The sequence below is a fragment of the Sceloporus undulatus genome, chromosome 11, assembly GCF_019175285.1.
Source record: "Sceloporus undulatus isolate JIND9_A2432 ecotype Alabama chromosome 11, SceUnd_v1.1, whole genome shotgun sequence".
Taxonomy (NCBI): Eukaryota; Metazoa; Chordata; class Lepidosauria; order Squamata; family Phrynosomatidae; genus Sceloporus; species Sceloporus undulatus.
In genome coordinates, this window is record NC_056532.1 from 4,216,783 (window position 1) to 4,240,291 (window position 23,509).

Genomic DNA, 23,509 nt, shown 5'->3' on the forward strand with positions numbered 1-23,509 from the left:
CTGAGGCTGAGAGAGTGTGGCTTGCCCCAAAGTCACCCAGTGGGTTTTGTGGCTGAGCTGGGAATCAAACTCTGGTCCCCAGAGTCAAAGTCCAATGCTCAAACCATGCTACAAGATCCCTTTTCATACTGTTCTAGGTGATGTTGGACTGTGCCTTCCAGCACTTCTTGCCATGGGCTCCTCTGGTTAGGGATGCTGGGTGTTGTCATCCTAACAGCATGGTTGGTCCTCCATTTGTTTGGAGCGTCAACTCCTAGAAAGCCCAGGCAATTCAGCCAATGGCCAGAATGATGGGAGCTGAAGTCCAAAGCATCTGGGTGACCAAAGGTACTTGGGGACCACTGATCCAGAGCCTCTTGCAGGATTCGGAAACATCTTTTACATCAGGGGTGGGCAACTAAGAAGGGTGGGTCTGGCCTGCCTGATGGGCATTAGCCCACTTTGCTGGGGTCTCAGAGACCAGGGCCTGGCCTTTCTGTGCAAGAAAGATGGGAGTTGGAGTCCTCTTGGCTGCCTGGAGTTCCGCAGGAGAATCTCAAACCTATGGCCCTCTCCGCTTCCACTCCCCATATTTAGCCCTCCAGATCCTTTGGACTACAGATCCCAGTATACCTGACTTAGGGCTTCAATCAGTGGTAAGGGATAATGGGAGCCGCAGTGCCACAGCGTCTGGGAGGCTGGACCTCGCCAATCTGCTCCCACCTTAGTTGCTGCTTCACCTTTGGCTCCTAGGTTACAAAAGGAGGGAGGGGAACTTTTGGAATCGTAACTCCCAGAATCCTTTACCATCACAGCCATCTGGTGGGAGTTGGAGTCCTAAGTAAGCGCTGCTGCCAAGACACAAGGGATTTAATCTTCTTCATCTCTTTCCAAGCAAACTTCCTACAGAAGCAAAGATATGTCACATAATTACACTTTATCTGTGTATAAATACATTTAGTGTAACATAGATAGATAGATAGATAGATAGATAGATAGATAGATAGATAGATACGCAGATAGTGTAACTATGTGACACATCTTTGCTTCTGTAGGAAGTTTGCTCAGAAATAAATCACTGCAACTCCCAGAATCCACACAGCAGCAGCAACCCTGTGCAGCAGTGAATATAAGCCAGGAGAGGGGAAAGGGTCACTTTAAAAGGGGGGCTGGGGTGGGGTGGCAACACTGCAACTCCCAGAATCCTTAGCCAGAGGGACTCTGGGAGTTGTAGTCCCTTTGTTTGCAATGAAAGTGCCCTCCTCCTCCTCCTCAGCCTCCTGTGCCCCTCACGTTTGCAAACTCTGATCCTGGGCTTGGAGGTTATTTAGGATTCCAGGCACAGGATCAGGAAGAGGTGGGATTACTTATTGCAAAATTGCAAAATGGGGGGAGTGGAAAGGAGGTGTGTCCCTTCCTTTGACCCCGGAAGCACTCCCTCCTCCTTCCTGCCCTTGGGTTTGCTCACTTGGGCTGCTGGAGCTCCCACCTGGGGCCAGAATGGGCATCTTTTGCACCCTGTGCCTTGCCTTCCTCGCCTCTGGAGCCAGGCTAGGAGCCACCAGCCACCATCCAGACCCTCCCACCGGTGAGTGGCCTTTATTGCACCCATGCATGTCCCATTATCCCCAACCTCTGGTGGCTGATGGGACTTGGAGTCCCAAGAGGAGGACTCCCAAGTGGAGGAGGAGCCATGGAGTTCCCCATCAGTTCCATTTGCACAGCACTGTACACTATGCAAAGAGGTCTTGCAGCAGCACCTTTGAGACTCCACTGAAAGATAGAAGTTGGCAGCAGGAGCTTTCCTAGGCTAAAGTCTACTTCCTCAGATGCATGTTGTTGTTGTTGTTGTTGTTGTTGTTGTTGTTGCACTTTCTGCTATTTCTAATTCTTTCTCAGGTGGTGGAAGGGAGGAAAACATGGTCCAGCTGCCTGGGGGGAAAGTACAAACCTGGACCAGCTTAAGAGACAGTAAAAATGGAGAGAGCCCCCCCCGCCACAAAGGTCGGTCCCTTCCTGATGGACAAATATCCCGTCACCAACAGAGATTTCCGGTAAGAGCTCTTAAGTTTCTCAGGTTCCCGGCAAGTGCGTGCTTTGCCTTTATTTACGGGCCCTGACTTCTGAGAACTCTGGGCTCCGTCCAAAAGGATCCAGAAGATCTTTGGGGGATTTCTAGGCTTGAGATCTCCTAAATCTGTTCCCGACAGGGAGTTTGTGAAAGAGCGGAAATATAAAACGGAAGCCGAGGGCTTTGGCTGGAGCTTCGTCTTTGAGGATTTTGTACCAGACAATTTGAAGAAGAAAGTGACGCAGAAGCTGGAGGTAAAAAACGGGAGATGGTTGCATTCTTTCCTTCCTTCCTCCCTTCCCTTCTTCCTCCCTTTCTTTCTTTCTTTCTTTCTTTCCTCCCTCTCTCTCTCCCTCTCTTTCTTTTTTCTTTTCTTCCTTCCTTCCCTTCTTCCTCCCTTTTTTCCTTCCTTCCTTCCTTCCCTTCTTCCTCCCTCCCTCCCTCCGTCCCTTTCTTTCCTTCCTTCCTTCCCTTCTCCCTCCCTCCCTTTCCTTCCTTCCCTTCTCCCTCCCTCCCTCCCTTTCCTTCCTTCCCTTCTCCCTCCCTCCCTTTCCTTCCTTCCTTCTCTTCTTCGTCCTTTCCTTCCTTCCTTCTCTTCTTCCTCCCTTTCCTTCCTTCCCTCCCTCCCTCCCTCCCTCTCTCTCTTTCTTTCCTTTTATTTTCTCTCTCTTTTTTTAATCTTGTGGTATTTTATTTTGCTTCAAACCCACTCCTCTTTTTCTTCCCAGTCTGCTCCGTGGTGGCTTCCGATCGAGAAAGCATTTTGGAGGCAGGTGAGTCTTTGGGCTCCGTCGAATCTTCACCTCTATGGCTTTAGTAGCCTCCAGTATTTCACAGTTGAAAGCCTCAACATATGTGTGGTCGAGCAGCATGAGAGCATAGTCAAGATAGCAAATGTGATATTTGAACAGACATGAGAGCTTGCAGCAGTTTGTTTTTGCTTGAGCCGACTGCAAAGAACACCCCTTTTTCTTGCTGGGTTAATTCAGTGCAAACGCCTTTTGCTTTTGCTTTGGCCAAGCCTCACCTGGAATAATCCTGTGTCCAGAACTACAATTCAGAAAGGATGTTGACAAGATGGAGGGTGTCCCAAGGAGGGTGACCCAAATGGTGAAGGGTCTGGAAACTGTAAAGCCCTCTGACCAGAGACCTAGGGAGCTGTTTAACCTGGAGAAGAGAAAGTTAAGAGGTGACATGATAGCCCTGTTTAAGTATTTGAAGGGGTTAATATCGCGGATGAAGAAAGCTTGTTTTCTGCTGCTCCAGAGAATAGGAGACAATGGAGCAATGGTTGCAAGCTACAGGAAAAGAGATTCCTCCTAAATCAAAATGCTGGTGAACAGTGTGGAAACCATGAAGTCTTATAAGTAAAGACTCAGGGATCTGGGTACGTTTAGCCTAGATAAGAGAAGGTTAAGAGGTGACATGATAGCCCTGTTTAAGTATTTTGAGGGTAAAGTTTGTTTGCTGCTGCTCCAGGCAATGGATTCATACTAAGCAAAAGAGGTTCCACCTAAGCATTAGGATGAATTTCCTGATGGTCAGAGATGTTTGACAGTGGAAGTCTCCTTCTTTGGAGGTTTTTAAACAGAGGCCGGATGGCCATCTGTCAATGGGGGTGCTTTGATGGTGAGTTCCTGCGTGGCAGAATAGGTTGGGACTGCATGGCCCTTAGGATCTCCTCCAACTTTACGATTCTCGTATTCTATACTGATAGACATTTCCCTCCAACAGCCCTCAGGGCCCGGATCCGGCATCAAGGACAAGCTAGACCACCCTGTCCTGCATGTCAGCTGGAATGACGCCCGGGCCTTCTGCGCATGGAGAGGGAAGCATCTTCCGACCGAAGAGGAATGGGAATTTGCCGCCCGCGGAGGCCTGAAGAGTACGTAAGCCAGTGGACCAAAAATGGCCCCGGGTGCACCATCCATTCTCCCAACCTGCCTTGACTCCACAAGAGAGGAACAGGCGAAATAATATAGTCTTTATTTCTTCTTTATCCGTTAAGACTTATATTTTGCCTTTCCTCCAGTGAACTCAAGCTGGCTGCGACTGGCACTCTTCCCTCCCAAATGCGCTTCCGCGACAGCCCTGTGAGGTAGGACAGGCTGAGAGTGAGAGTAATGTTTAATATTTAGTAGGTCCTATTGAGCCTCGGTTTGGGGAAGAAAAGAAATAAGCGAATAGAAAGACAACCAAATAGACTCAAATGGTTTCTTTTTTCCACATCTCTTCCTCGCCCAATTTTTGGTAGACAGGTTGTATCCTTGGGGGAACAAATTCCTGGCCAACCGGACAAACCTATGGCAGGTAAGAAAGCTGTCTTGGTGGCTTTGCATGCTGGGGACCCTGGTTCTGGGGACCTTGGTGGATCCTTTAGTGCTTGGCTTTAGTTTAAAGGTCCTTTGTGACTGGTGACTGCTCACGTTGGGGGTCCTTGGTGGCTTTGTGTCCTGGGGACCTTGGTGACTGAGTGCTGGGTATGCTTCTGCGAAGACCTGCCATTCTCTTTCTCTTCCCCAGGGCGCCTTCCCCGGTGGCGACACATCCGAAGATGGCTACCACGGCGTCTCTCCGGTAGCTGCATTCCCACCACAGAACCACTACGGTAAAGAGACTTTCCTTTTTGTTTGGGTCTGTTGATCCGAGACAGAATGGAACAGCATCCTTAAAAGTCTGGTCACGATCTCCCCAAAAATGACAAATCCCAGGAGTCCATAGCATGGAGCTGTGGCAGATGAAGTGGGTTCTGTTAGTGTCCTACAGAGTTGCGTTGTTTCCCTTGAGCATGCACAGAGCGCATTTCCCTTCCTACTGCACCCATGTCACTGAGCTTCCCAAATGAGTAATTTTTGGGTAGGCTAGAAATAAGCCACCCTTTCTTGTTGTGCCCTAGGGTTGTATGATATGCTCGGAAATACCTGGGAGTGGACAGCATCGGCGTATCGTCCAAGCGGGGCTGGACCCCAGCAATCCGCTCAAGACATGCGCGTTCTGCGGGGAGCATCGTGGATCGACACAGTGGACGGCTCAGCCAACCATAAGGCAGAGGTCACCACAAGGTCTGGTAGCCCATGGCCATCTCCCTGGGAGCCCTGAATGACTTGGTCTGGATGGTCAGAAAGACCATTACAGTGAGCCCTTCGTATCCACTGGGGTTGGTTCCAGAATCTCCTGTGGATAATAAAACCCATGGCTTCTCAAGTCCCATGATATGCAATGGGGTGGTATTATTACAGTGGGCCCTTGGTATCCACTGGGATTTGGTTCTGTGGAGACCCAAATCCATGGATGCTCCAGTTCCATTACAAATAATGGAGAGTAAAATGGTGTCCTTTTTGCAAAATGGCCAAGCGATCTTGTAGCACCGTGTGGTGTAGAGGTTTGAGCATTGGACTATGACTCTGGGGACCAGGGTTCGAGTTCCAGCTTGGCCATAAAACCCGCTGGGTGACTCTGGGCAAGTCACATTCTCTCAGCCTCATAGGAAAGCAGTTGCAAAACCTCCACTAAAACCCCAAGAGAGTAAGTCAGTGTTGATTTTAAGACCCGCCATAGCAACAACAAGGAGAGTGGGGCTTCCAAATTCTGGGAGAGAGGGCTAGTTTCTTTATCTTTTGCTCTTTTATAGGATGGGGAATACTCCCGATTCGGCCTCCGATAACCTGAGTTTCCGTTGCGCTGCTGATCTTCTTCCCAAGCAGACTGGCTCAGAAACAGCGAGCAAGAAAACAGAACTGTGAACAAGGGAAACTTTCCAAGCCACTTGCAGAGGCTGGTTCCTTGTGAAAAGGAGATCCGGGAAATGTCCTTTCTATGGAACCAATGTGAACCAAAGGATACTGGAAAACCTCCATTTGGTTTTAAGCCGAGTGCAGGAAAAGTAACTTCCAAGCACCAAGTCAAAAAATTTGGGGTGCTTTTACTGTTGGCTTGTTTTGGTAACAAGGACACCAGAGAGTTACATTTGAAGTGACCCAGCAAATAAAAGCAGAATTGTTGGAATCCTATATCACCTTTTACTTATTGGAAATGGTTACTAGTTACTTCCTCAATGTCCTTTGTTTTAGAGGCATTTTCAGTTGAATTTGTCGGGTAAAGAGGCCATTTCCAATCAATAAAGCACATTTATTGAGGCTTAAGTAGATGGTACTATGTTGTTGTGTGCCTTTGTGTCATTTCTGGCTAAGGCAAAGCTGTCAGGGGGCTTTCCTGGCAGGTTTCTTCTAATGGGGTTTGCCAAATGCCTGGAGTGTCCTTTCCGGGATCCCTAAGTCCTCCAGTGCAATTTCTGGCAGACGTTGACTACAGTCTTGTATTGGAGGAACTGCAAGTACCTGGAGAGAACATAGGAACCAAATCTGCACAAGTCAAAGCCACAAATCAGTCTGTAGAGAGATCCTATAGCTCCCTTTGAGACTCACTGAAAGAAAGACGTTGGCAGAAAGAGCTTTCTTAGACTAAAGGCAACTTCTTCAGATGCATTTGGAAGAGAAAACAATACAATGCAAATATATTTAAGACATTTATTTATTTATTTTGTGAGAGAAGAGGAGCGGTTTATTGAAAACAAACCCTTAAAATCCAAGAAGACTCAAATTATGTCTTTATTGACAACTAAGTTATTTCCATCTGACTCTTCAGCTTCAAAAGTCTTTCAGCATCAAGTGGTTCAGTTGGGGGTTCCCTGCCTCAGGCTTACAATCTAATGGGGAAGGGAGACCAGGTCCAGCAAAGTCAGTCTCTTCCTTCAGCCAGGGCTGGCTCTTCCTCCGCCATTTTTATTGAGCCTCCTCCCCTTTCCCTCAGAGGCACTTTGGCCGCCATTTTGTCTCCGCAAAGAGCCCTTTTATACTGCCCTGCCCCTTTTCCACTCCCATTGGCCCCAAGGGCTGTCCATCATGTGGTGACAACCAATCAGGAAAAGAGGCTGGAAGAGAGCTTGCTTGTACTGTATTTAGCTGCTTTTCTCTCAAGAGGAAAAAAGGCGGGAAGAGGCATGTGCCTCAGTTAACCTTAGAAAATGGCCGCCTTTTGTCCAAAGTGTGAAGTTAATAATAATAATAATAATAATAATAATAATAATAATAATGGTGGCCAAAGCATCTATCTCTCCCCATCCCTAGCAACATTAAACATCCAGCCCAAGGGGTCTCTGACCCCAATTCTGCACAGCCTTATCAAAGATGGCTGCCAGGTGCAAGCAAAACACTTTCCAAGGCAAAATGGAGGGGATTTCAGGGCTGGAAAGAGGTCCTTCTGCTCATTTTTGGGGAAACTCTGCATATGAAACTTCTTCGCCACCGCCATCAAAGGCAGGTCACACTCTCTCAGCCTCAGTGGTTCCCAAGTACCTTTGGACTTCAGCTCCCATTGTCCCTGGCTGTAGGCCAAACTGCCTGGGAAGGTTTCAGTGGGAACGAGTCCAAAACAAATGGGAACCATTGCTCTAGATCAGCCATTTCCAAACTAATAGTCCCTCTGTTTTTTGGGGGGAAAGGGAAGCCATAGTGCTTCTATGGCTCTTTGGTGGGGTTTGTTATGTTTGACCTCTTTCGCTGCATTTGGTTTATGGTGCTTTCTCTTTCTTTGTATCGTTTATTTCTCTTTGGTTTGTTTCTCATTCTGTCCTTCCACTCTATTATTTTTATTATTATTACACACATGGCCTTCTTTTCCCTGCCTCTTTCCCATGTTTCCCAGTTTCTGGATGCAATCATCTCTATAATGGGGCACCTCTTGAACCCAGGACCCTCTCACATCCCTCCTTCACTCTATTTATTCTCTCTCCTTCTCCATAGGGGTCCAAAATACTCCAAGATGGAGTCTCTGTCGCTCGCTGCTGGGAAAGTGGCCCTCCTCTCCGTGGCCAAAATAGCCACCGTGGCCCTTCCTTCTCCCTGAGGGCATTTAAAGATGGCAGACCTCATGCTCCTTGTCTGTGGCTTCTTGTGGTGGTTGGGAGATATGTAAGAGTGACAGAATAGGAAAATTAGTATTTTTATCCATTTAACCACCAAAAAAAGCACAAGAGAGACACAAAAAACCATTACAAATTGTTGTTGTGTGCCTCCAAGTCATTATGGCAAGCCTAAGGCGAACGTATCATAGGGTTTTCTTCATAGATTCCTTCAGGTTTCTGTTTAATTGTTTTATCATTTTGCAAATTTGTCAATATAGCTGCTTCAGCCATTTTGTACAACTTTATTCATTGTCTTTTATTGGCATTTCCATGTTTTTCCCCCTCAGATCCAACACTGAGTCCTCTGGAAGTCTTGGCAGAGTGATGGAAATCTATGCCAAATTTAAAAAACAAAAAAGTGAGGCCATTTCCAATAAATAAAGCACATTTATTGAGGGTTAAATAGAAGGTACTTTTACAAAATTGATACTTCTCCCCCGCACAAAGGCGTAAATAGTAATAAATATTCTGGAGTAACCATCAGGACGCAAAGGTGCCTCTCTCTCAATATTGGATTTTGGGATATTTCAAAATCTGAGTAAGGGAGACTCAACCTGTTTGAGATAATATTCCCGTTATTTATGTTTACAACTAGAACCTCACTTGTTAAAATCTACAAGAGTCAGACACGGTTGCAAAGTAGATCTTGCAAAGAAATAACCCTTTAGTACAGTAATTAGTTTTACACTGGAGTCACATTTCAGTGAGTGGAGGTAAAAGTTACGCTTGCAATAAGAGACAGAATCTGTAGTCGACACATTGAAATGTATGGTAAATCCAGTGCTCTCAATGGGTCTACTCAGGTCAGGCCTATCGATTGAGCTTCCTAGCTAGTTCTAGTTAGTTACCTTTGAGGTCAGTTTTCAAGAGACATTTAATTTTTCAGTTACTGTGCATTGCAAATAAGCAGAATAACATTTTTCAAAAGTGGCTCTTTTAACCTTGTGCCAATGAATTACTGCTTCGACACCATCATGAATAACCGGAGCAATGGTGGTTACTCCAGCTAATGAGTAATCTGGTTTTCCCTCTCTTTCCTTTGCACCCAGTTGTGACACAGTCTCATCTCATCTGTACATTTAGATCTGATTTGAAACTACTGTATAATACGTTGTAAGCATAAATCGATTTGCTGGTCCCCATCACAGCATGTCCCTCAATGTTTCACAGGGACCTGCGTGGCCAGGCAACATCAGAGCATGGTCAAGATGGCAAATGTCATTAATGGGGAGGAATACCTAAGATAGGAGAGGCTGCGGCAGTTTGCTTTTGCCCAAATCTACTGGGAAGGGAAAGATTCTGTCTCTCCTGTCTTTGCGCTCTGCTGAGTTAATCCAGTGCAAACCCAATTTGGATTCATTTTTGCAGCCATTGAAGTAAACCTGAGGGCAAAGTGGGAAGGTGGGAGGAGGAGAGGGAAGCCAGGACATTTTAAAAGCTGTTGAGAAAGTGGGACGGCAGAATTGGGAGTTAACCCCTGGAAGTGGTTGCACAAAATGTCAAGCCAACCCTTTTGTAAGCCCATTAGGTCTGTTCTTTGCAGGGGACCAGCAATTGGATTTATTGAGTCTTTGTTGTAAAAGGGGAACCCCAAAATCAGAAGAGCTCCTCCTCAGAGGCCAAACTGAGCAAGATGGCTTTGGGGGTGTTTTCAAAGAGGGCCGCCCGGTTCTGGGCTTCTCCCTTCTTCACCCAGTGGCCATAGATCCGGAAGGCGCAGGCGTCGATCAGTTTGCGGACAGGCTTCAGGCCGTAGGGATCGCGCTGCATCACCTCCCGAGTGATGGGTTTGACGTTGCGGTAGTTGAGGTAGATGCGGACAGAGGCCAGGACAGTCAGGCAAATGACCTGAGGAAAAGGACCAAGTAAGGCTTAGACTGGTGACACCAATGGTAGGGCTGTGTTTTCCTATAGTGCATTTGGCCCCTACGGCAAAGGAGGAGAGGAAAGATGAGATACCCGAAATTTCCGGAAAGGGCTGAAGTGCCGGACCTCCTCCACCACGTATTGCTGGAAGAAGGGGTGAGCCAGGGCGTCCTCCACAGTGTAGCGGTCCTTTGGCTTCACCACCAAGAAGTGGGCGATCTGGAGGCATGGGAGGTAAAGGAAAAGCTTCATGGTTGGGTTGCAGAGGTGGAGGTGGCGACCCAACACCAGAGCTAAAAAAGGAGACCAGGCCTGCAAAACTTGCACCGGTCAGAGCCTGTGGGCTTCAGATGGTGGGGTCGAAGGCTTTCATGGCCGGCATCCATAGTTTTCTGTGGGATTTTTGGGCTCTGTGGCCAAGTTCTAGAAGAGTTTATTCCTGACATTTCGCCAGCATCTGTGGCTTTGGCATCTTCAGAGAGGGCTGGCATGGAAGAGGGTTGGGTACAGTCTCTGAAGATGCCAACCACAGATGCTGCTGTTGAAACATCAGGAATAAACTCTTCTAGAACATGGGCACATTGTCTGAAAAACCCACCAAAAAATTCAGATGGTGGGTTGCCATGGGGTTAACTCAACCCAACGCAACCCTTCTCCTTCGCCATCTCCATCAGGTTGGCTAGTGTAGTCTTGAAGGCTTCTGACCCAGTGGCTTCTAACACAACCTCATCTTCCCCACCATTTCCTTCACTTCCAGCTCCCCAACGTTCGCCATCTCCTCAACCATCTCCTCCATCTCCACCTGCAGCACCAACGCCTCCATTGCCATCTTCTCCCTCCATCTCCTCCACCGCCATACCTTCCGCTTCGTCCTTCCCTTCTCTCATCGACGTCCCACCATACCCACCAGGTCTTTGACGGTGTCTGACTGGTCGTCCCACTCTGGTGACCCAAACTTGTAATCTCCGTTCATGATCATCCTCAACATCAGCATCTGTTTCCGGTGCCAGAAGGGAGGCGATCCGGCCAGGAGGGTATACATGATCACGCCCGTGCTCCACCTGCAAGGAACAACCAGCCCTTGAAGAACATCTCTGTCCTTTCCCCTTCCTTCCTTCCTTCCTTCCTTCCTTCCTTCCTTCCTTCCTTCTCACCTGCCTGCATCCTCATTTTGCTCCCTTCTCTCCTCCTGCGTGCCTGAAATAACCATCATCTTTAGTACACTGATAACTTGCAAAAGAGCTCACATGTTTTAAAGAACCATCCTGCGGACTGAAACATTGGGTCATTCCAATACCAATAGCCTTGATGAGAAGCAGGCTGTCCTATACTTACATGTCAACTTCCTTCCCGTAACCAGGATGGTCTGGATCCATAGAACATTCTAGTATTTCCGGAGCCAGGTAGCCAGGAGTCCCACAGATCTCTATGGGATGGAAGAAGGGATAGGGATTTGCTTTGGGTTGTAGGCCAACAGAGTTGAGGCTGAAAGAGAGCGTGACTTGCCCAAAGTCACCCCATGGTTTTCCACGTCTGAGAAAGGATTCGAACCCTGGTCTCCGAAGTACCTTTCAGCTTCTCGTTCTCCCTCAGCTGGCAGGAGAAGCCAAAGTCGGTCAGCTTGATGTTCATGTCGTCGTCGAGAAGGATGTTCTCCGGCTTGAGGTCTCTGTGGACGATGTCCATGGAATGGAGGTACTGGATGACTTCCAGAAGGGCCCGCATGATCTTCCTGCCAAAGGAAGGGGAAAAGATGTCTCCAAAGCTTGGACTCAACACACGCATTCCCCATTTGAAAGGGAAGGACCCCAAATGTCTGACCTGGTTTCCTTCTCACTTAAGGTCACTTTTTCTGTGAGATAGTCAAAGAGTTCCCCTCTCTTCATTCTGCATTCAGGGAGGAGGAGGAGGAGGAGAAGAAAAGCCACATATTACAAATCATCTGAACAAGGGTGATGGGGAAAATGGCATCCTTTTGGGATTGCAGCTCCTACTAACCATATTCCTATTACAATTTCCAGGAATCGTTTCCTGAGGTGCATGGAAACAGATCTGTCTCTATTGCCTTCCTGGCTTGCTTCCTTTGGATAGGAAGTACAGGTTGAGTCTCTCTTATCCAAAATGCTTGGGAAGATTTTGGAGTGTGGAGTCATGGATAGCGGGGACTCAAACCTGTACCGTTTTTTGGTAAGCATCTTCTCGTTCTACCCGTGTTTTGTTGCTCTGGGGTTTCTTTCAAAGTGAGGCCGCCTCCGGTTCGGATTGGAGTCCCGAGGGGCATAAAAATAGAGCCCAGACCCTTAAGCAAAGGTTACAAAGAAACCCGAGCCGTCGGCCCAAGAAGGGCACAGAGCCAGAAGAGGAGGGATGTGGGACAACTGTTGCAACCAGCTCTCCTCCTTCCCTCCTTCTCTCTGGGTTGAAAGGAGGAAGGTAGTGAATAGCTGGCCGGTGGGAATGCCCCCAAAAAGGGGCAAAAATGCCCTTGCACTGAGCCAGTTTGGGGATCAGGAACTACAGATTCAATTCTTCATCTCTTTTACCTATGCTTTTGACATGTACAGAGGCTAGATTTCTGAGGACTAGAACTGGGGTCCTTGAGGAACAGGTCCAGAGCTCCCCAGAAACAGCTTTGCAGGCTAGGGATATTATTTCCTGACTTATGTAGAGCTTGCAAAAGTTAGCTCTTTGTGGACTACAGCTCCCAAAATCCTCCCACCAAGCGAGCAAGGAGGGGGGGACACTGGGAGTTGTGATCCCCAAAAGCCGCCTTTCCAAATTTTGGAGACCAGAATGTAAGAAGAGCTCAGTCCAGTCTTGCAAAACAAACCCATGGCTGGTACTTACAGGTCAAAGATCAGGAAGAAGAAGGTATGGGACTCAAAGCTGTCTTTCAACTGGACTGGAAATAAAACGCAAGACTTTTGTGAGCCGAGGGGATTGCATTGCCGAAAAAAACCCCATCCCAAACCTGCCCTCCCCGCTTTGCAGACGCGATGGGAACCTGACTTACTGACGTTGGGATGGCCGGACACTTTTCGGAGGATGTCGATCTCTTTCCGAGTGGCTTCTCTCAGTTCATGGATCTCTTCCGGAGACAGATTCCCCGCTGTGATGTCTATAATCTTCACGGCGAATTCTTCTCGGGTGACTTTGTGGATGCACCGCCGCACGACGCTGCTCACCCCTCTGCAAAGGAGAAGAAACATCTATGCCAGAGATGGATCTGAGTAGGCCAAATCTGGGCCTCCTTCGCTGCATCTGAACAGCAGAATTAATGCAGTTTGGTGCTGCTTTAACTGCCAGGGGTCCATGACACTGAATCCTGAGTTTTTGGCTCCGCTCCGAGGACAACCTGCCTCCTCTGTTTGACTTTCAGCCTTACAATAAAATGAGAGGAGAAGCCGTGCTCCCTTTTTACGAGCAATACATTCTTCTCGGTTACACAGCAGAAACTGGAAGGATCGCCTGGCGTCGAAAAAAGAGCTTGATTCTTAAAACCGGGAATGAGAAAAAGGAGAGGAACACCAGCCCCTGGGGTTACAAATTCCCCAAATGCAGCCATTGGAGGAGTGCATTTGGAGCATTAGTGTCACAGATTCCTCAATATCCTTTCAGATATTTAAACAGGGCTCTCATATCACCTCTTAACCTTCTCCAAATTTCTGGCCTCACATCTGTTTGGAACAAACAACTCTAAGGAGTGTGCCTCCATTTACCTATATCTATATATTCTGATCCTAGTGACCATGCCAGGCTTAGAGGGAACAGCAAAGCCGCACAGGTTTCGAACCCGTTACCTTCCCAGGATTTCCTTTGGCTCGTATTTCTCGTAAAACTCCCCGGAGCTTTGGCTCTCCGGCTGTTCCTCCGCCTTGGTCATCTTGGTGTAACTTGCGCTGAAATCTTCTCAAGGTTTACTTCCAGATGACAGGAGGCTGCAAGAAGAGGAGACAGATCATCCCTAGTACATCAGGTGCATGCAATGGCCTCCATCTTAGTGTGTCTGTAGGAGTCACACGGTGAACCTGCTCTGGGTTTTAGTCTGAAATGTAAAGAATTCCAGAGCAGCGCACCACAGCAGTTAAAGCAGTGACAAACTGCATTAATTCCACAGTGTAGACGCATCTTCCTTAGTCATGGCTAAGGTGGCCACACACAGCAAAGAGACTAGGCTCCTGCACCTCCCTCCTTTTTTGGGAGGAAAATAGTGTTGTGTCTCATTTTGGGAATACCACAAGGCTAGAGGAGATGATAATAACAACAACAACAACTCACCATAACCTGGAGCTTTGGAAGTAGCTCAGCCGACAAGTCAAGCTCGATAGGAGAATTGCTGGAGCTACACTGAAAGCCCACAATTGGCGTCCAGCAGCAACCGTCCGGCTGCATTCGCTGCCACCGGCTGCGCTCTCCTTTGCTCTCTCTTTCTGTGCGGTGACTGGGATGCCAAAAATAAAAAGAGCAATGCAACTCCCAGGCAGGCCTGCTGCCAAGCTCTCCGGCCTGAACGCTCCCAGGAGGCTGTTTATTCAGCAGTGACCCTGCTTTAAGGTGAAGGCGCCCGTCTTGCAGGGCAAGGGCGTGGTTCTCCATGCCGTTCGGGTGGGCAAAAGGTACCCCAAGAAGTCAAGAACCAGCGTTGGATAAGGAGGTATGTACTCCAGACCCACAACATGGAGCAACGTCACAAGCTATTTGGCTTGGGACCAAGGCCAGAAAGGAGAGCAGGGTATAACCATTATGCATCTTGTGGAGAGAATGATTATGAACTAGGACCACTGGGTTCTAGCTCATATCATGCTAGAACCTAGCAAGGTCGTCACCCCTTCCAACATTTACTTAATAGATGTAACCCAGGAGCCGTCTGGCCAAGCAACATACATCAGTGTGGTCAAGGGAAGAAGAAACAGGCTAAGAGAGGCTGCAGCAGTTTGCTTTTGCCTGAGTTGACTGGGAAGGGAAGGACTCCACCTTCTCCTTGACCTAGAGCAGAGTTAAGGTCTGAACTCAGTTGGCAGCAATTCAAGTAACTGGGCCCTTCGTAGCTGCCGGGGTTTGGCTCCAGGACCTCCCTGAGGGTACCAAGATCCTTGGATGCTCAAGTCCCATTATGTACAACGGGGGTAGTAAAATGGCATCCCTTATATAAAATGGTGAACAACTCAAATTCAAGTGGTTTTGGATTTATATATATATATATAAAACCCATGTATATGGAGGGTCGACTGTAAAGAGAAGAGGAAGAGAGAGAGAGAAATGGAGTCATGTATCATGTGAGAAAGTGGGATGGGAAAGGATTATTCAGGACTTTCCTTGCCAAAGTGCGTCATAGGAGGGACTTCTTGACACGGCGCACTGTGGGACTCGGATGCTTTTAAATCAAGGCTGGGATGCTAGGGGTCTAGGAGACTCCAGACCTTTCTCAGTGTCCTGTGGGCACTGCAAGGGCTATCTTGCCATGTTTTTAGGGAAACCCCATTTAATTTTAGGCCTGGGAGATGAATCATTAAGTTCTTTGGATGTTGTTCATTGTAGTGGAGGGCTGCTGGGACTTAGAGTCCAACAGGGAGGCTTCCCGGTTCCCACTTTTGTGAAGAGGAAGGCATGGCTTTCAGATCTGAACTAATGGATTAAAACGACAAGGGGAAGACTCTGGGTAAAGCTTTGGAGCACTTCCTGATGCTTAAGAGCTGTTTGACAGAGGCATGAACTGCCTTGGAAGGTGACGCAGCCTCCTCTTTATTGGAGGTTTGTAAAAAGAGGATGCCTGCCTCTCTGCGGTGCTTTAGCTGTGGATTTCCTGGGCAGATTGGACTACAGGACTTTCAGATGCCCTCTTGATATATCTACTAATAACTCAGACTACCAGGCAAATTGTTGAGCATTATGTCTGTAATGGTGTATGCACACAGCTTCACTCATAGATGTATTGAAGGTGCAGAGAGGTGTGAACTCAAGTGGCAAAGTGTTTCTCAGCAGAGGTGAATAGAGGATGTGAAGTGGATCGGAGGATTCCCTAAAACACAAGGTATGGAGGAGACTCTGCAAATGGTTCCCTGGAGGAAAACCAACTTTTATTTTGAGGCTCACACTGTACAACTACTGCCAGGCACAGGAGCATGGACAGCGAACGCAGGTGACAACAATCGCCATGATCCCACGCCCTTTAAGCCCACCCCAACCGACAGCGAACTCCATCGCCGCAATCCTTCTTGCCCTGAAATGCGCTCCAGGCTTTCTTCCTAGGCAGAAAAGCGATCACTAAAGAAATGCAAGACGGCTTTGTTGATATTAGAGAAGACTTTTACTAGTGACATGTCGTTCCGTAACAGAGCTGGGATGTCGTCCCTGGAGCTGAGTTAAGCTAAACCTGTAAATGGAAAAAGAGAAAGAGAGAGAGAGAGAGAGGGATATCAATATTGACAACATAATATTGACAACATAAAACACCCCAATATTTAGAAACCAGGACATATTTCAGGAGTGATCTTTAACTGTGCAGCTAGCATGGCATCACGGTTTGAGCACTGGACTACAACTCTGGAGACCAGGGTTCAAATCCACATTCAACCATGGAAACCCAATGGGTGAACTTGCCAAGGCACACTCCCTGTGTCAGAGGAAGGCAAAGGCAAACCCCTTCTGAACAAATCTTGCCAAGAACACCGTATGATATGGTCTTAGGGTCACTGTATGTTGGAAACGATTTGAAAGCATACAGCACCACAAGTCCTCCATGGTTGCATGGATTAAGTGGCCCTTATGGGTCCCCCCTCTGAGTTCTAAGGTCTTGAGTTCACGCTGACTCTCACACACTTGCCCTTCCTCTCCGTCCTCCGCAGCAGCCTTCTAGCTTCTAGAAGGGATAAGCCCTAAGCAATGGCTTGAAAAGTGAGCCAGCACGCACCACTTACCATTTGCAAAGCGGCACTGCTTGAGCACTTCGCTGAAGCCCTCGCACAGCTTCAGGTCGGCCTGGTTCTGGGCGCACTCCAGGAACTGCTTCATCTCATACTGGCAAGGCGTGAACTGGGACTGCTGGGCCATGGGCTGGGCCCCCTGCGGCTCCTGAGGAACAAGCAGAGCACAATCCCATTAGCAAGGAAAGAGACCCTATAGTCATGCCAGGGAAGTAACTAGGAGCTGAGGGACTAGAAGCTCAGCAGGGTTAGGACTTGGATTGGAAACTGTCAACGAATACTGGGTGCTGTTGGCTGTATTTCAGAGGCAGGGACCAATAAAACCACTTGAGTGTTCCTTGTCTAAGAAAACACTATGAAATTCATGGGGTCACCATAAGTCAACAGGCAACCTAAAGGTACATACACACACAGGGCCCAAATACCCTTAAGCCACCAGATCCCATCTGATCTTAGAAGCTCAGCAGGGCCAGCTCAGGTCAGCAATTGTATGAGAGACCGATAAGAAACACCAGGTACTAACAGATTCTATTTCAGAGGAACGAACTGGTAAAACCACCTGAGTGTTACTTGCCAAAGAACAACTCACTGCATCACTTTGTAGCACATTGTAGTACAGTATATTTGTAATCCTCTTTTCTTCCTGTCTGTTCATAGCCATATATAATAGATATGTTGTACAACCGTATTGCATTGTGAAACCCTTAAGCTGATAGGCGACTTGAAGGCACACACGTGTGTATTATTATTTTACCATTTAGAGTATGCATACCCCAAGAGGCTCTTAGTGCAGCTTACAAATGGTCAGTTAGACCTTCCCCTGCCCTCACGCAAGGCCCAAAAGTGCCTGCAAGGCTCAGGGAAAGGAAGGTTCCCCCTCTCACCTGGTAAGTGATGTCTGGCCTGGCAGCTTCGGCGCTTCCGCCTCCGAACCCTCCCGTCATGGCGTGCCCCAGAGTGTGCCCCACGGCGGAGCCGACCGCAACGCCTGCGGCGGTGGTGGCCATCTGAGCCATGAGGCCAGGCTGCCTGGGGGCCGGAGAAGCCACGGCCGAAGGAGGAGCGGCCGCTGGGACGGAGGCGCGTGCCGCTGGTGGCGGGGCAGAGCGCATGGGTGGCGGCGCACGGCTGCAAAGACATAAAAGCAGACAGTAAACAACCTTTGAGATGCCGAGGGAAGCAATCCTGGACCTAGTCATGTTTGCCTAGTGCTTGAAATAGGCCAGGACTCCAAAAAGGAGGGCAAACATGGCGGACGTCTAGCAACAAAGCTGCTTTGGGTCATTGGGAGGCATGCTGTTTAAATGATGCATGCGTCCTAAGAGTCCGGAAGCCACTCCATAGCCATGCTCCAGCCCTAAAGACTGGAGTGCAGCTTCTGGCCTTTTAAGATGCGTGTGTCATTTAAACAGCCTGCCTCCAAAGTGAGCCAAAGCAGCTTTATTTTGGCCTGTCTGTATGGGCCCAAAACCATAGAGCTGGAAGAGACCCCCAAAAGGGCCCTGTAAGCCACTCTCATTGCCTTTGGGCTGAAGAGTGGGGTATTATATAGACATATACATACTTGTCCCTCCATGTTTGCTAGGGTTAGGGACACTGTGCTTTTACCTGAGAGGACGCCTCTCTAGGAATCTCTAGGTCCTCCAGCGCAGCTCTGTGGCCAACGTTCGACAGACACTGACCATAGAGTTGCGCTGGAGAAGCTACAAAGGCCTAGGAGAGTGTCCTCTCTAGGAATAATCTCTAGGTCTTTCGGTGCCACTCTTAGTTAACGTTGACCATAGAGTTGCGCTGGAGGACCTAGGGATTCCTAGAGGGAACACATGAACCAAATTCTCAGATACGGAGGGGCGAGGGCATAAGGTCCCCACTGGGCGACCTTGGCCCAAGTCACACTCTCTCAGCCTCAGGCCTCCTCTGGAAGAACCTGGCCAAGAGAGAGGGTCTTTATGGGTCAGAAGCGGGCCAAAAGCGCTGGCTGAGCGGGGGATTATGGGACTTGTAGTCCATTAGAGCCCACCGCTCTCCTCACCTGGCCGGCGGCGCCATGCGGGAGGTCCTGCTCCGGCTTCCCCTAGGCATGATGGCGGTCTCGCTGTTTATCTTATCTCCTCCTTCGTCTTCTTTCGCTCACCGGTACAAAGTTCCCCCACCTCCCCTTTCTGCTTCCGCTTCCGGTCTCCGCGCGCTGAAGGTCACCGACTGGGGAGGCCGCGCATGCGCACACTCTCCTGAGGAAGGCTTCTGAGAAAAATGCGCATGCGCACACTTCTGAGAAAGGCTTGTGAGCCAGACGCGCACGCGCATACTCTCTTGAGGAAGGCGGCTGAGGAGGACGCGCATGCGCAGTCCTCTCCAGTGACGCCATACAGGTGAAGGGCAGCATGGGCCTGGCGTTGCGTCACTATGGTTGACCTTTTGGGCCAAGTTACACTCTCTCAGCCTCTGAGGAAAGTCAATGGTGGACATCTTCCAGAGGAAGGACTCTGGTCGGCAATGGAGTGCAGTGTGCCAAAGCCACTCTCTCTCAGCCTCAAGGGAAGGCTGCTGTGGATAAACCTGGCTAAGAAAACCCTGTGAAAGGGTCGCCATAATAAGTCTTGAAGTCACCACACAAGGCTTCCTGCATGGCAGGGGGGTGGGTCACATGACCACTAAGGGTCCCATCTGGCTCTAAGACTCTATGGTTCTGCAGTGCTTAGTAAATAAAGTTTGATAATAATAGTAATAGTAATAATAATAATAAATGCCATCATGCCTAGAGTGGGCCCTTGGGTTGGGATCCCCCCCACAGACCCCAAAATCCTTGGACGACACTCAGGTCCCATTGATATACAATGGGGGATGATGAGGATGATGGTGATGGTTACAGTGGGCACACAAAGAGAGGGAGCAGAGCAATGGGGAAGATGGGAGCTGCAGTCCAGCCAAGTGCCAAACACAAGGGGACCAGGCCATGGATGGCCTGATGGGAGCTGCAATCCAAAGAACCATCACAATACAATGGCATACTCAACTCTTTCCCACCTCAATCCAAGGAGGCTGTCCTGGCCCTAAACCGGTGCCTGTCTTCAGTAATGGACCGGATGAGGGCAAACAAGCTGAAACTACCCCTGAAGATGCCAAAGCCATTGATGGAATCATGTGTCCACGGTTTTAAAAAGATGTGGAGAAACTGGAGCCATGTGTCCAAAGGAGGGGGACTAAAATGGTGAAGGGCCTGGAAACCATGAAGCTCTATGAGGAAGGACTTAGGGAGCTGGGGAAGTTTAGTCTGGAGAAGAGAAGGCTAAGAGGTGATATGAGAGCCCTGTTTAAATACTTGAAGGGGTGTCACATTGAGGAGGGAGCAAACTTGTTTTCTGCTGCTCCAGAGAATAGGACCCAATGGAGCAATGGATGCAAGTTCCAGGGAAAGAGACTCCAGCTCAACATTAGGAGGACCTTCCTGAGAGTAAGGGCTGTTTGACAGTGGAAGAAGATGTAGTCTCAGAGTCTCCTTCTTTAGAGGTCTTCAAACAGAGGCTGGATGGCCATCTGTCAATGGGGATGCTTTGATTGAGAGTTCCTGCATGGCAGAATAAAGGGATTGGACTGAATCAGGTCCCTTCATGGGGTCTCTTCCAACTCTATGATTCTACATCCAGTTAGACTACTGTAATGGGCTCTACTTGGGGCTGCCTTGGAAGGGTGTTCATAAACTCAGTTGTTTTAAAGAGCTGTTAACAGGGGCAGAGGCCATACAAGGCCCCTGTCGAAACAGCTTCATTGGCTGCCAGTTTGTTTCCAGGCACAATCCAAGGTGCTGGTTATTGCCTTTAAAACCCTACATGGCTCAGGTGCACAAACCCTTTCTCCCAGTATGAACCGGCCCAGAGGAGAAGCCCTTCTCTCCGTCCCAACGCCAACGCAAGGACACTTGGTACACAAAAGATATAGGGCCTTCTTGGTGGCTGCCCTTCCTAGACTCTGGGACTCCCTGATCTCAAAGGGAATGGATCAGAACGGCTCCCTCCTTGATCATTATTAGTATTATTATTATGCTTTATGTATATAGTGCTGTAGATCTACACAGCACTGTACATACCAACAACAATATGGATGCAGAAAACATGCCCATTGCATATAAATGAAAGCCATGGCTATGGAGGGCTGAGTGTACGTGGTTTTTAGGATGGATTGATTATACAGGGAAGGAACGCATTGGAAATTGGAGAAGAACAAGGAGGCAGTCAGGTGTTGCAAAGGTGTTTTTTGTCTTTAATGTTAGTGAATGGAGGAAGGAATCATAGCCCAAAAGCCATGAAGGTGGAGTGCATGGAGTGCCTTCGGTGGGAAAACAAGGCGGGGAGAGGTCTTCGGGAAGCAGGTCTTTCTGGAGCCTGCAAGGAAAGCAAAAACAATTAATACAGGGGGCAATTGGGCCACAATATAATATATATATACACAAACATACACACTTGTCCCTCCATCTTTGCTAGGGTTATGGGCCCAAGACCCCCATGAATATGGAAAAACCACAAGTAATACCACCATGTTTTTTACCTGAGAGGACACCTCTAGGAATCTCTAGGTCCTCCAGGGCAACTCTATGGGCAACATCCCACAGACACTGACCATAGAGTTGCTCTGGAGGAGCAACTAAGGCCTAGGAGAGTGTTCTCTCTAGGAATAATCTCTAGGTCTTTCAGTGCAACCTTTAGTTAAAGTTGACCATAGAGTTGTGCTGGAGGACCTAGATATTCCTAGAGAGAACATATTAATCAAATCCGCAAATATGGAGGGACAAGTGTGTGTGTGTATACATCTATCTATCTATCTATCTATTGTTGGCTATTGATGCCATTGAGTGTGGTATCCTTCAGTCTGTATCATCATACAAAGCATATAAGGAAATACAGGAATCCTTTAGGACTCAATGGGACAAAGAGGTTTCTAGCCTCAGCCTCCATGGACTGCAGTTCCCATGATGCCTCTGAAGAAGTGCCCGATCACACACCCGGGGATGATGGGAGTTGCGTTCCCCGCCGCAACCGTCTCTCCAACATATGCACACACTGGGGCCAAGGGAATAGGTGGGATGATGGGAATTGCAACCCACACCAAAACCTCTCAGCCATGCACACAAGAGGGACCAAGGCAATGAGCCGCCCGGGGATGGTGGGAGTTGCAGTCCACCCAACCATCTCGCTAAGATTCACACTCACTGGGGCCAGGGCAATAGGCAGGATGACGGGAGTTGCAATCCACCCAATCACCTCTCAAGCCATACCCAGAGGGACCAAGGCAATGAGCTGCCTGGGGATGATGGGAGTTGCAATCCACCCAGCCGTGTCTCCCTAACCTACACACCCAGAGGGACCAAGGCGGCCCTGGGGACGATGGGAGTTGCAGTGCACCTAGGATCGCGGCCCTTGTCTGGCCTGGCGCTGCTTCTTGGCGCGGCTGTTGCGGAGCTTGGTGTAGATCTTGCGCTCGTGTCCGGCGGGGACCCTCCAGTTGGTCCTCCTTTCCCTGGAGCGCCGGCTCCGTCCTTTCCCGCCGGCGCCGAAGCCCCGAGGGCCGCCCCGACAGACGCGCTCCTCCGACTCTGCGCCTGCCGCGTCCTCCTCGGCCTCTTCTTCGGCTAAGCCTTCCGAGGAGGGGCGGGGCTCCGGAGATGGCTCCTCCCCTGGCTCCGCCCCCGGCTCCGCCTTTTCTGGCTCAGCCTCCAGCTCCAGCTTTTTCTTTGCTCCGCCTCCTTCGGGTTCTGGGGGCGTCTCTGCTCCCGCAACCGCCTCAGCAGTCACTTTCGATTGGCTCCGCTTCCGCTTCATGGCCCGCCCCCGCCCAGGCTCCTCCTCCTTCTGGACAGGCTCCTCCTCCTTCTAGCCAAACCCCGCCCCCCTTGGCCGAAGATGCCCTGCCCCAGAGTGACGTCACACAGGACACAGCACCGCTCTGTATACACGCCACGCCCACTTACTCCTCCTCTTCGCCCCCGCCCGCTGTTGCCCTGGCAACGCGACCTACCACCTTTTAAAGCCCAGCCAAGCCTTTGGCTATATTAATAATAATGATGATGATGATGATGATGATTGCTACTAAAATATGTGGTACTTTAATACAACACAGTATTACAATATAGTTAAGAAACAGCCAGCATTATTAAACTAGTAGCAATACAAAATCATTTTAAAACATACACATTTGTTTGCTTCCTTTTCCTAAACACAAAAGAATAAAAATACACTATATATTTATATATAGGAGAAGGAAAAGAAAAAAGTATATAAAATGTATATTATATATATATATATATAGAGAGAGAGAGAGAGAGAGAGAAAAGAAAAAGTATATGCAATGTATATAGTATTTATATATATATTTAAAATATAATACTATTAAATATATGTAATGATATTAATATTAATTAGAACAAATGTATCAATGTCAAAATTAATAGTAATAACATATATGTAAGATATAATATTAATATTAATTAAAACAAATATATCAATATTAATAGTAACAGTATGCATTATATTCATATTGCACATATTTATTGTGTGACATTGACTTCCTCCCAAAGAGGGATTCGAACTCGTGGATAGAAAAGAGAAAGCCCCGCCCCCTCCCTCCCTTAAACTCGGCGAACGGGAACGAGGGACGCGAACTCTCGCGAGAGCTTTTCCCTCAGGCGATCTCGGGTGGGCGGGGCCGGGCCGC

At 48.6% G+C, this 23,509-nt stretch overlaps 4 protein-coding genes across 5 annotated transcripts; 1 reads left to right on the forward strand and 3 right to left on the reverse strand.

The window, feature by feature from the left end:
- Positions 1-1,883: 1,883 nt before the first annotated feature.
- On the forward strand, positions 1,884-6,192 carry SUMF2 (sulfatase modifying factor 2). Its single transcript, XM_042442567.1, is given in 9 exon segments — positions 1,884-1,975; positions 1,977-2,033; positions 2,190-2,304; positions 2,779-2,823; positions 3,785-3,935; positions 4,305-4,360; positions 4,574-4,658; positions 4,947-5,112; positions 5,682-6,192. Coding segments are annotated over 9 exon segments (864 nt in total). The 5' UTR covers positions 1,884-1,898; the 3' UTR covers positions 5,794-6,192.
- A 2,187-nt stretch (positions 6,193-8,379) lies between these two features.
- PHKG1 (phosphorylase kinase catalytic subunit gamma 1) lies at positions 8,380-14,398 on the reverse strand. The gene is made up of 10 exons (XM_042442566.1): positions 14,157-14,398; positions 13,679-13,816; positions 12,892-13,067; positions 12,726-12,780; positions 11,700-11,765; positions 11,447-11,610; positions 11,214-11,304; positions 10,786-10,939; positions 9,972-10,097; positions 8,380-9,860 (listed from the first exon to the last, which is right to left on the reverse strand). Exons 2-10 carry the CDS (start codon positions 13,759-13,761, stop codon positions 9,609-9,611), a joined length of 1,167 nt encoding a protein of 388 aa, XP_042298500.1. The 5' UTR covers positions 13,762-13,816; positions 14,157-14,398; the 3' UTR covers positions 8,380-9,608.
- Positions 14,399-15,933: 1,535 nt separating this feature from the next.
- Positions 15,934-18,996, reverse strand: CHCHD2 (coiled-coil-helix-coiled-coil-helix domain containing 2). The gene is made up of 4 exons (XM_042442569.1): positions 18,834-18,996; positions 17,686-17,929; positions 16,796-16,949; positions 15,934-16,251 (listed from the first exon to the last, which is right to left on the reverse strand). The coding sequence occupies exons 1-4, from the start codon at positions 18,881-18,883 to the stop codon at positions 16,241-16,243; spliced, it is 459 nt and encodes a 152-aa protein (XP_042298503.1). The 5' UTR covers positions 18,884-18,996; the 3' UTR covers positions 15,934-16,240.
- A 2,042-nt stretch (positions 18,997-21,038) lies between these two features.
- Positions 21,039-22,641, reverse strand: NUPR2 (nuclear protein 2, transcriptional regulator). Of its 2 annotated transcripts, none has more exons than XM_042442623.1 (2): positions 22,201-22,641; positions 21,039-21,183 (listed from the first exon to the last, which is right to left on the reverse strand). In XM_042442623.1, exon 1 carries the CDS (start codon positions 22,615-22,617, stop codon positions 22,201-22,203), a length of 417 nt encoding a protein of 138 aa, XP_042298557.1. In that variant the 5' UTR covers positions 22,618-22,641; the 3' UTR covers positions 21,039-21,183. The 2 variants fall into 2 exon arrangements, with proteins under 2 accessions (XP_042298557.1, XP_042298558.1); XM_042442624.1 differs by having other exon boundaries at positions 22,154-22,641.
- Between the last annotated feature and the right edge of the window lie 868 nt (positions 22,642-23,509).